Source organism: Calypte anna, chromosome 5A (genome assembly GCF_003957555.1).
Source record: "Calypte anna isolate BGI_N300 chromosome 5A, bCalAnn1_v1.p, whole genome shotgun sequence".
Lineage (NCBI taxonomy): Eukaryota > Metazoa > Chordata > Aves > Apodiformes > Trochilidae > Calypte > Calypte anna.
In genome coordinates, this window is record NC_044251.1 from 8794008 (window position 1) to 8806711 (window position 12704).

General features: G+C 46.0%; 1 protein-coding gene across 5 annotated transcripts in view; it reads right to left on the reverse strand.

The window, feature by feature from the left end:
* The window catches only part of PRR5L (proline rich 5 like), a 28470-nt gene extending 18643 nt beyond the window's left edge, over nt 1-9827 (reverse strand). For 3 of the 5 annotated variants that reach the window (XM_030452425.1, XM_030452424.1, XM_030452420.1), the window contains exons 1-3: nt 9294-9532; nt 3538-3811; nt 2159-2239 (exon numbers count right to left, since the gene is read on the reverse strand). In XM_030452425.1, coding sequence (XP_030308285.1) covers nt 2159-2239; nt 3538-3656 — 200 coding nt within the window. In that variant the 5' untranslated portion in view covers nt 3657-3811; nt 9294-9532. The other 2 variants (XM_030452423.1, XM_030452421.1) reach the window with 2 other exon arrangements.
* Nucleotides 9828-12704: the final 2877 nt, after the last annotated feature.

The window sequence follows — 12704 nt, forward strand, 5'->3', positions numbered from 1 at the left end:
CTGCCTGAGAAGCCCATGGCAGGGCTTTTCCTCACACAGGGGCAGACCAGCAGCTGGAGGTTTGTACCCCAGAGAGAACCCGAGGGAGGTGATTCTTGAGCAGAGCCACCTCACCTCCTGCTTCCTGAAACCCCATCTCCCACTGACACTTCTTACATTTCCTCTTCCTCTGACAACTGACTTTCAGACCCAGTCAGATGACACTAAATCACAGCAAACTTGGTGGCAGCAATCCAGAGCAAAATATTGCCACCTGCTCACCTCCTGGTCCTGTCATTGCTGCCTTACTTTAAAACTCTCCTGCATTTCCCACTGTCAGGTAACTAAAGCACAGTGCAGGATCTGAGTCCCTTAAAGCTCTGCATTTGCAAATTTCCCCCAAGGGGCTGCATGGAGAACTACAAACAGGAAAAATCCACCAGACTCACCCAGTGGAACTCAGGAACTGCCCACCTGCTTTAGGTCTGGCTTTTTGCTCAGTGTCAAGCTAGAGATTCACCTCGTGCAAACAGAGGTCAAGTTGTGTGAGGAGCAACACCAGCAGTCAGAGGTGCAAGGCTACAAGTGTGCACACAAACATGGATGCAGATGCATGCTCCTCATTCCTTGGATGGACAATGAACTATTTAAATGCTAAAGTGTCCTATTTAGAGAATGACATTTGGAGATGTAACCAATACTCAGGCCACCTGCAGGAATATTAATCATTTATTCCAAGGTGAGTGCTTCCAAGTGCTGACTGGGAGTGCCTGGATGTGAGACAGGGCATTGCTCCTCTCAGCAGCAGCACTGCTTACGAAGCATACACAGCTCACAGGGAATTTGCTCTCCTTTGCTCAGCTCTGGACAAGCTTCACTCAGTCTAGATTCACTTTAAGTCACCAAGAAGAGAGCCTGGTCCAGCCAACCCAGTTACTCTGCCCACCACAGTGCCTCACCACCAGGGCAGGCAGGAGTACCTGATGCACCAGGGAGGGAAAGCTTCAGCCTGGAAGATGAGTAACAAAACCAACAGCCAGCCCCCAGCTCTGCCAAAAGCCTCTGGGTCTTATGACATTTGTTTTTCTTTTCCCGTACAGAATTACTCATTCCAATGAAAAATTAAGAGTGGTCCAAGTACTTAAACCTGACTTGAGCACTTCTGACCTGAGCACACTAAAACACAAAAAAACCCATAAGGCATTGCCCTCAGCTCTGAAAAGGAATTATATTAAACTTTGACCTTTGGGACCAGATCAAGTAGGACAGAGTCTTGTGCCCTGCAAGCTGCATTTATTTTGAAATTAGGGAAAGGGGTAGTTTAGACTGATTTGTGTACACTGAGCCTGAAGTGCCATTTGAATCTTCACACTCAGGAGAAATGCAATAGGGGTAGGGGGTGGCTGGGAGCATAAAAAAGGAAAAAGGGAGACCTATATGGCAGCATTCCTGATGAATGAATATGGATGTGGTGGAAAACAAAGGGAGGAGGAACTACATCCATGAACTCTGACAGTACTCCTTTTAGCAGCACTTGGAACCAAAGCAAGAATAAATTGTTCTTTATCTGCTCTACAGTAGATACAGATATTGCTAACCAAACTTTCCAAGTAATCAGAATGAAACCACAGATAATAACGACAAGTGATTTAAAAAAAAAAAACAAAAAAAACCCAAAGTGTTAGAAAATGTTTGGTTGAGTTTTCAGGTTTTTTATCTTTAGGGTTGGTATTTTTGGCTCTTGCTCTGCAATTATCAGGTGAAGTTTTAAAGCAAAACACAAGATTTCATTTAAATTTTAAACACTCCAGGGTTTTGAGAAGCCTAGGTTTAGAAAAAGAGATATTATCATCATAAATGTCCTGGAAAAAAGGGGGAAAAAAACCAGTCATAAGAAGCAAACGCTCCCTAGGAGGGGACAAAATCATTATAATCCAAGTCCATACACACACTGTCCTTGTCAAAGCTACACAGCCCTATAAATCAGAGAAACATTATCCAAGTGCCCCATGCAACTCATTCCACCCAAGAGCATAAAAACAAGCCAGCCTAAAACCCCAAAGCTGTGCTTAAGTTCACTTCAGTCCCTGCTCCTCCCCCCAACAACCTTTAAGTGTGGTTCTGTAGGGGAAGAAAACCAAACAAACACCAAACAAGCAGCAACATTTCAGCAACCAACCTGATATTTTCATTCAGGGTGTAAAGTTCATTTTTCTGCAAGCCTCCTCCTTTGAAGACATTTATCACTGCTGTTTGAACACTGCCAAAAAAGAAATGAGATGATACAACATCTGTAAGGAACAGGCACCAGTATGGACACAGGGAACAACCTAAACTCATCAGCAAAAGCTGAGTGGTCAGAATGGAGTGGGGAGGCTAATTGCGCTCAAATGCTTCCTCTCTTTTTCCCCTGGAAATCACCACTCTCATTTACCCACATCTCTCAAGGGAGACAGAGCAGAACCAACCTCAAGCTGTGCCTAGAGTAAAGGAGGAAAGCTGCTAACAGGGGTACCAGTCACAAAGAACACACTGATACACAGATATAATGTGACTTGAGGGGAGCTCTGCTTTGACAATACAGATCTTTGGCAGAATCTGCCAAACACATCACATTGCATTATTCAGTGATGGTCCCAGGAACCACCCAATCTGCAGCATCTGAAGGACCCTGTAGTGCTGGGAGATGTTCTGCAGCCAGCATCACCTCAGCCAGACCCAACTTTAAGTCCTATTAATGTCGACAAGGTGCTGCTGGAGGATCTTCCAGCTCACACTTCTCAGAGGAAGTCATGAAGGGACAGCACCCAAGATGGTTTGGCAGGTCTGAAGGCTTGCCATGGGATAACAGGAGGAGGTCTCATATCCTTAGTGGGCAATCTTTTCTGTGGGCCAGTGATGGCATTTGCATGTTCCATGGACCTCAGCTCACTATCCCAGCACAAAACTGCAATGTTTTTGCCAGGCTACTTCTGTGTGGCATTATTAAGCTGAGCTAGGAGAGGGGGAAAAGGGTTTGATGAGTGCAGAATGGGTGAGAGGTAGCAGAAGGGAAGATGGGAACACCTAATTTTAGTAGCAGCAGCCCATGAGATCAGATCAGGACATAGCTGCATGGCACGTACTGCAGGCAGGATCTGACTGCCAGTTTCAGTAGAAGCCACAAACATAGCAGTTGCCAGAAGAACTTGACTGTGGTAAAAGCTTCATAATATATAAATAAATGCCTGTTGTCCATTAGGAAACTGGCCCTTTTTCACAGTATTAAGAATGTGTTTTCCTATATGGTGCCCAGAGGATGCCACTGCTGACAAGAAGCAATCCTATCTGACTTCCAGACAGTCCCTCCCAACAAGGCTGGCCAAACCCAAGCCAACAGCTCTCATTTTTTCACTTCCATGCAGGCTTTCAGTGCTGGCAAAGCTCCTTCACACCGAGATCTCCTGCCTGCTGATACAGAGATGAGCTTTGCCACGACAGCTCTGAGGCACAAAGGTCAGAGCCCCAGAGGGCTGCTCAGAGGGAAGGAGCCATCTCCTTGGGGTGGGTCCTGCTCACCGGTGCCAGGCAGAGTTGGAGCTGAGCTGCAGGGCCTGCCGGGCTGCCTGGAAACGGGGAAGGTCACTGAGCACAGGGGAGCTCATGAACCGAGGTCGAGGCCGTCGGAAGGAACCCATCCTGGGGAACTGCAGAGCAAAGGCTGGATCTACAGGGAAGCCTCCATTCACAGGGTCAGGGAGAGAGGGACAGGAACATGGGAAAATCTCCTCTCTGGAAGGTCCAAGCGTCAGGCTCGGGGATGCCAGTGAATCCTCACAGCCAAGGGCTCAGCCTGCAGGAAAAGCAGAATCAGGGTTGGAGCAGCAGCATCAGGCTGTGACATGGGTACACACTGCAGGACAGTGAAGGAAATGAAGCAGTCCTGCAAAGCTAAAGGAAAAGAGCAAGACAGGCAAGGGAGGGGTGAAAACATCCTATCTCATTCACAGGAAAGTTGGGAAAACCTTTCAGAATTCCCCAACAGCAGCTCCTCTTTCCCATCTTACCCCTTAAATCATGACCCAGCACAGCCAGCCAGGAATACACATGGTCTCTCTGTCCATTTCCATCAGCAGAGACACAAGAACAGAGGTGTCTAAACTCTTCTTCCCAAGACACTTCACAAATACCTTTAAATACAGTTAGCATTCCGACATGCATAAAACAGTAGAAATGGGACAAAAAGAAACCTATTACACCAGAAAGGAAAAACAAAACAAAAAAAAGAGCAACAAAAGAAAAGATGAACAGACAAACACAATGCTTTTTTATTTTGTTGTTGTTGTGCAAAGGAATAAAACCACTTTTTATCTGTTCATTGCAGAAAAGAGAATAGGCAACTGATATGAGGCCTGACAAACAGGTATTTTGAGAGTAAGCAGAACTTCTATGTTTGTTTTGTTTTCTACAGAATTAGAATTGCTAGGCCAAATACCAAATGCCTGCATTTTCCACTCTATCATCTCCATTACAGATGAATGTGTAGCCCCAAGTAAAACACAGAAATAGAAGTAGTCAGCTTGGATGAAAACCACAGAAAAACTTTGGCAAAGCTTCTGTACTTTGAAACCTTCCCAATTTAGACAAATATAAGCAGTAGATGCAGTTGGAAGGTTGAAGAATGGAGATGTGGGAGAAGGGGAGGAAAAAAGAAGTTTTGTAACTGAACTGCACACAAAAGATGTAAACAAAGAAAAAATTTTTTCACAACATCTTCATCATGAGGTGAGAGGTGGTCAGCCAAGAAATGTTGTGAACCTGCACAGTGTTTCTAATTTGAGCAGTACCCAGCTTCAGGGACCTTTTCCACTCCCCAAACCTTAACTGATTCTTTCAGATACAAGAGAAAAAACTTTCTCCCCACCTGGCCAGCCCCATTTCACACTCAGCTGCCTTTGCTCTCTGCCTCCTCATATTCTGCTCAGCCACCCCAAAGCCCTGCACAGACACCACATACTCTGCTGCTGAGCAAGTTAAAGGAGAAAACAGAGAAAACACCTAAGTTTTTAGACACTGACAGGTGTGGTAGGGTGACTCTTGGTGATGTTTAAGAAATAAATACAGCTTTTATTCCCCACTAGCTAAATCCAGGTTGCACAGATCCCTGTGGAAATGGAACATGGCTACTACTGCAATTTCTGCTTTTCTTTAGAGAAATCCTGTCTTCTCTTTAGAGATAACAAAGCCCAGACAATCTTTCATGACATGAGCTTGGTCCTGACACTGCTGTTGTTTGAAAGGGCAGCAATCTGCTGACTGTGGCTGCTCTGTTCTAATTTAAAGAAAGTCATAACTTTTAAAAATTAAGAATAAATGCAAATTAATACAAACAACTCAGCAGGGTCTTTTGGGTGCATCTTGAAATAACAGTTCATTTGATGCTGTCCACACATTTTCAATCTCCCAGCTATTTCTTTCCTGGCAATTGTACCCACATCAGAAATCGGGGAAAAAAACTACAGGACCTTGGGGACCTGAGGACTACAGGCTTTCCTCACAGCATACCAAAAGGTGTCTGGCAGGCAAAGCCTAAGGTATAATGGATGTTTCTGTTGCCAAAAAAGTGCTTAAGTCAATGTTTGTTGTCTCCAAGTTCCAAAGCTGACAATTTACTTCTCCCAGCAGTCCAGTAAAATTTCTAGTTTAAAAACTTTTACACAGTGAAAAGAGCTTATATTTTTCAGAGCTATAAAAAGCAAAGTTCCTTAAGATCTGTTGGAGGCATCTAACAAGGCTAGAAAGAAAGCAGTGGTTAAGATGCCTGTGCTAGCCCACAAGCCTCCTCCTACCTCTATTCCAGATACCTAAGGACACACAAGTATCTTTCTCCCCAGCAATTAAATAATTTTATGAAGTCACATTTATATTAATTTGAGCTAGATTAAGTTACAAAGGGAAAGCTTAAACTCAGAAATGTAAATTGGGAGAACAGCAGCAGAACCATGGCATTGCACTGGGTCCCATGACAAATTTACAGAACACTTCTTCCCAAGGGATTGTGCTTGTTTCTGCTCACTGGGGCATACACATTTTTTCCCCTTAATCTCTGCTAAAGGGACAGCTGAGTAGCTCTTGTTTGCAAGGTACAGATAAGATCCCCCTGTTTTCCCTTCCTCTCCCAATCTGTCTACAATCCCTGGGAGCTGGCAAGTCACCCTTGAGGTTGTCATCAGGAATTCCAGATAAGATCAGAGAATGTCAGGGGTTGGAAAGGGCTCCAGAGATCATCCAGTCCATCCCCCTGACAAAGCAGGATAACCTAGGGCAGGCCACACAGAAATGGACTGAAGGAGGTTTTGAGTCCCCTGAGAAGGAGACTCCATAACCTCTCTCAGAGGTCCCAGTGCTCTGTCACCATCACAGGAAAGAAGTTTCTCCTCATGCTAAAGAGGAACTTCCTATGTTCTAGCTTAAACCCATTATTCCTTGTCCTATCACTGGGCACCACTGAAAAGAGATTGACCTCATCCTCTTAGAATCATAGAATTGGCTGGGTTGGAAGGGACCTCAGAGATCATCAAGTCCAACCCTTGAACCACCACTGCAGATGCTAGACCATGGCACTGAGTGCCACATCCAGCCTCTTTTTAAATATCTCCAGGGATGGAGAATCCACTACTTCCCTGGGCAGCCCATTCCAATGCCTGATCACTCTCTCTGTGAAGAAATTCTTTCTAATATCTAACCTAAACTTCCCCTGGCACAGCTTAAGACCATGCCCTCTTGTCTTGCTGAGAGTTGCCTGGGAAAAGAGCCCAACCCCCCCCTGGCTCCAACCTCCTTTCAGGGAGCTGTAGAGAGTGATGAGGTCTCACCTGAGCATCCTCTTCTCCAGGCTGAACACCCCCAGCTCCCTCAGCCTCTCCTCATAGGATCTGTGCTCTTGTCCCCCACCACTCAGATATTTACAGACATCCATAAGATCCCCTCTCAGCCTTCTCTTCTCAAGGCTGAGCAGCTCCAGGTCTCTCAGTCTTTCTTCATAGGAGAGATGCTCAAGTCCTTTAACCATCCCTGTAGCTCTCTGTTGGACTCTTTTCAGTAGACTCCTGTCTGTCTTGAACTGGGGAGCCCACAGCTGGATACAGTATTCCAGATGTGGTCTCACCAGGGCAGAGCTGAGGGGGAATACTTCCCTAGCACTTTCCTTCCTTGGTCAAATGGGGTGAAAGTCAAAGTTCATCCAGCTCATTCATAAAGTTACAAGAGGGGAACAGATAAGGGAGAGTCACAGGGAAGCTTTCTTACAAAGCAGAAGCATGGTTTCCAATGGAAAAAAAAGTTCCTATCAGTCTAAATGTAATGACACATTTAACTTTCTGATAATATTAATCAGAAAGCATACAGGATACACTTGATCAAAATCAAATAAAGTGTCAGCAGCTGTGCTTATTTTAGGAACTAACTCTGCTGAAACTCAAATTATTATCATCTTTCTGCTTTCCTACACTTCATACTTACTCTCTTCTGGTTTTGTTTGAGGTTTGTTTTTATGTTTTGTTTTCACATTCCTATTGTTGTTACTAAAAACACAAGCATATTCCCAGCCAGCTCTATTGCAACCAGGTTTTTGCTAAAATCCTCAACACAACCTTCCATCCTGAGTTGCACTTATCCCCATCTTGTGTAGTAAGAATGGTTTGTTATCCCCTACTGAATAAACCCTGGAACCCAAAGCACAATTAGTCACTCTATATTTATGCTTGAAATCACAGCAGAAACAATGAATACAAAAGGCCATACACTCTGGGGGGGGAAACCAAACAAACAAATAAACAAACAAAGCCAAATGCTACAGGTGGCTCAAAAAGTCACATGTGAAAACTGATTTAACTGAAAATTAGTTTTAAAAGGATAAAAGTGTAGTACTTTTTGCCTGCTACTTCTTAGCCCTTGGTGATACATTCAAGTCTCATTCCTCCTGTCCTTCTGTAAGAATGAAAGCTGTATCTACTGATTTCTCAAATAAAAGGATACCTATGTCACCCAATCTGTGTCTCTGGTTGTTGGAAAGTTAAGGAATTGAAATTCTTCCAAAAGGAACTGAGGACTCAGTAAACATACACTCTGAACTTTGAAAGCTAACGTTGGAAGTCTTATCAGAGTCCCAGCTGACATCAAACAGCCCATAAACACATTGCATAAAAATAAGGATAATTCTGTCCTGAAGACAAATGAGAAACTGTCACCTTAATTCTGCTGTAAAACTGCCAAAATGAAATATTGCCAGTACACTGACATAGCAGAGAAGACTCTCACATGGGCTGGAACGTGCTTGAACATCCCTGCCCTCCCCTGGCACTGCCACTTCACAGGTGCTACCCATGCAGAAATCAGTGCAAGGCACCATACCTGCCTTGCCAGCTGCTTCAGTCAGAGATTCAGGAGGACACCTCCAGCACAAATAACCACAGAATAATTCACCTCTGGAAAAGTTTCTTCCTAGGTTTACCAAAAAACGTTTTTTGACCTAAGCCCAAGAATTTTCTCTCTCCAACAGATTGCCCCTGTATGCATGGGCATACAGCACTGTGTGCAAGTTGTAAGCAGCTCTTGCAGACTGATCCAGGTATTGATGAGTTCTGCATACATGAAACCTCTGATACCACAGAACTGCAATATTGCTTATTGTAAGTGTGCTCAGCACTTGTCACTGACAAACAAAACATCCCTCGAGTCTAGACAACCCACTTACATGAACAAATCATCATATGACTGGAAAAGACAAGAAAAAAACAAAGAAAATAGCCGTGCTTTGAACTATTCTTTTCATCCCTGCCAGCCAGGAGCTGCAGTGCCTGGTGTCCCTGCTGGCATGATGTGCAGCTGGGGCTGAGGGCACAGGGAGAGGGGAGGGAGCCCAGGGCAGACGGGTATGGCAGGGAGGAAACTTAAAGTAGATTATGTGCACAAAACTGGAAAGCACTGTTAACATTCCTTGGAAAGAGAGGCTCTGAGTGCTTGTCTGGGAAACACGGTATCATCATGAGGCAGGGGCCCGAGGGAAGTCAGAAAAGGGATGGAGCTACACTGTTTCTGGGTTAATAGTCGGCCTGCTACTCACGGCTTTTTGTCTCGTCTTGCAGCAGCTACACGCTACTTCGATTTTTTCATAAAGAGGGGACCAAAGTCTCTTTCACTTCAGTCCCGGTTTCAGAATTCTTGTGTCTCCTGGGGGGAGGGTTAGACCTAGATACTTGGTTTGGAAATTACTTACTCGGCAGAGCTATGGAGGCAGAGGGTCTATTTTTAATACATTTAAAGGCCGAACTTACCCAGGTTTTATGCCTTCACTTCGCTCCAGAGGCACGGCCAGACAAGGGGAGCCGCCTCTGCCCGCTGCATTCCGCGGATCCCATCCCATCTCATCCCATCCCGTCCCATCGCACACCCCTGATGCTGCCTCTCCTCCCCGCAGTCTCTGGGGCAGGGCACAGGCTCCCGGACGCCGCCGAACCCCCCGCGGCCGCGCAGCGCACTGCGAGCAGCCCCGAGACCCGCAGCTCCCGCAGAGCTCCCGCACTCACCCCCGCCGGGCTGCAGTGCGGGCGCTTGCGGAGTCTCCGTGCCCCTCCGCCCCGACCGACGGGCGGACAGACGGACAAACAGACCGACGGACGCGCCGCTTCTTCCCCACCGCGCTCTGGCGAAACTTACCAGCAATTGGCCAGGATTTTACACTTCCTGGCTGTCGGCCAGCCCTTAATTTTCACCATCTGCCTCTTGCTGGCTCCGCCCAGCCCACAGAAGGCTGCCGGGCCGAGCCGGGCCGGGCCGGGCGGAGCGGGGACAGCGGGAGTTGCTTTCCCGGCCTGCCAGCCCGCTGCGGGGTAGGGGAAGCCCGCCCCGAGTCGTCCCGGCAGAGTCAGGAAATGTAATTTCTTCTGACCTTTAGCGACAGAAAGGGAAGGGGAAGGATGGAGGAGCACTGGAGGCCTTCTCGGTGCCGGACGGACAGGCCGACCCCTTGGGGAGTTCCACCGACACCCCCAGGGTCCCTCCCCGGTCCCAGCTCCCGGGATTCTTGCCGACCCGATCGAGAGATGCTGGACCTGCCGCCGGCTCCCTACAGGCATGGCTCGGGGCACGGAATTTGCCTTCCCCACCGAGCTAAAGATAAAGAAAAGGGTCTTAGTGGGATAAAACGTCCGGCACGGGGGAAAGGAGGGTATGTGCTGTTTAAAGATGGGGATTATTTTATTTTGATCTTACGGTTCAGGGTTCCTCTGGCAGCCACTGCCCTGTTCAGCTGTCACAGACTGCAGCAGGTATCTGCAGATGGAAAAAAAAAATTAAAAATGTATGTGTAAGTCGGGGTCCTTAGGGAGATTAAAAAGCCACAATTAGTTGTAGTCAGAGAGCAGTCATATAGCACATGGAACTCAAACAGTGATGCAAACTTTTGGAATACTGCACGTTCATTTAAAGGGCTGAGATTTTTAAGTGCTTGAAGGCAACAGGCTAGGTTTGTAAAATAGTTTCATTTTCTCTGCTTACAATCATAGAACAGAATCAAAGAAGAGTTTGGGTTGGAAGGGACCTTTAAAGGCCATCTAGTGCAGGACCCCCCCTGCAGTGAGCAGGGACACCTTCAACTGGATCAGGTTTCTCAGAGCCCTGTCCATTCTGGCCGAGAATGTTTCCAGGGGTGAGGTATCTACCACCTCTCTTGCCTGTATGTTCCAGTGTTTTATTACTCTCATGGTAAAAAAACTTACTTATATCTAGTCTGAGTCAACCCTCTTTTAGTTCAAAACCATTATTCCCTGTCCAATCAAAACAGGCCTTGCTAAAATGTTTGTCCCCATCTTTTCAGTAGGCCCCCTTTAATTACTGAATGGCTGTAATAAAGTCTTCCCTGATCCTTCTCTTCTTCAGACTGAATAATCCCAACTTTGTCAGCCTTTCTTCATAGGAGAGGTGCACCAACCCTCTGATCACCTGCATGGTGTTCATCACTGGTCTCCATTTAGACATCAACCCATGAGTGTGACAACTGTTTGAGTGCAACTGTCCAGCCAATTCCTTATCCACCAAGTGGCCCACCCATTGAATCCCATACCTTTCCAGTTTAGACATCAGGATGTTGTGCAGGACAGGGTCAAATGCTTAGCACACGTGCAGGTAGGTGATGTCGGTTACTCTTCACTTACCCACCAGTGTATCCCTGTCACAGCACACCACATCCGTGCCACGTCTGTCAGGCACAGGTTGTCCCTAGTGAAGTCATGTTGGCTGTCACCAGCCACCTCCACATTTTCCATGTGTTTTAGCACAGTTTCTAGGAGGATCTGCTCCATGATCTTGCCAGGCACAGAGGTGAGACTGACTCCCCTGTAGTTCCCAAGGTCTTCCCTTTTTCCCTCCTTGAAAATGGAGGTTGTGCTTCCCTCTTTCCAGCCACTGGAAATTTAGTCAGTGGAGGATTTTATACCCTACCAGGCAGATTGATGAAGAGGTAAAGCTGCCCTCCCAACGTCCAGGGTTGTGAGCTTGATTCAGACACTCCTTGTTGCCCTCAGGATCCAGAATTCCACCATTTTATGCTCACTGCATCCAGGCTGTCCTTGAACTCACATTCCCCACCAGCCCCTCCCTGTTGGTGAGAGCAAAAAAGACAGTTAGAAACATTAGCCTAGCAGAGAGAGATAAAAGACTTAGGTGTGATTCATTTTACCTAACTTTAGCTATCTGAGATTATGCAAAACTTTCAAAGCTTTCAAAGTTAGGTAATGTAAATCCTGCCCTAAAGCTTTCCTGACTGGAAGAGAGTTATAGTGAAAGGGATCTGAAAAGTGTTGTGTTTAGATTGCCAGATGAGGAAAAGCATCTTTACTATCTCCTTTTTTGCTTTGACTTTTGGTTAGAGCAAAGAAAAAAATTTTCTTTCCAAAGCAAGCTCATTGCCTTACACAGACAAGTAATAATTCACAAACTTTTCTCAGCACCAAAGCCAATACATGGTGCAAATGGACTCTTTGGGTTGTGTATGAGAATAATCAACTCTCCTGTGGCCTTGTTCAAGTCCACAGCATCATCTGAGAGAACTGAAAAGCAGACAGATTGACAACATCAAAGATGTTGCTACAGATACTTATTTACAGATAATGTGAAAACCAGCTACAGCCTTAATTTTGTTTTTGACACACTGCCTCAACACCACACTTCCTCTCTGCAGCACACACTGCATAGCAAGACAGTCCTGAGCACACAGACACATCCTGCTCTCACACAGCCTGATGTTCAATAAGAGCCAAACCACACGAGTTGTGACTAATAGATGTGACCTTTTCCTGGTTTGCTTTTTAATGCACTTGATGATGGGATGAACCCAAAACATATTGCCTTTGCTTTTGCTGTGTGATCCCATAGGTTTTCAGCACCATCTGTGCTCCCCTGAAACAAGTTCTGGGAAAATACCCAGTGTGGAAAGCAACAAAGAGAGTCATCATTTCTGAAGAGCATTCCTAGCTCTGGCACTTATTTTCAAAGAGCTGAGGTTTGCAGCTGAGCCAGGTTAGGAGCTCACCATCCTTCAGCTTATTCTTATCCTGTCCTCCAAACATCTCTTTCCATCTGCTGGGCTATCATGTATTTGCTTCAGCTGTCCAATGACACAAAGAGACACAAGCAAGCAAGAAAAAATTGACTTCAGCTAAATTGGGTTGTTTTGACAGCAAAGGATT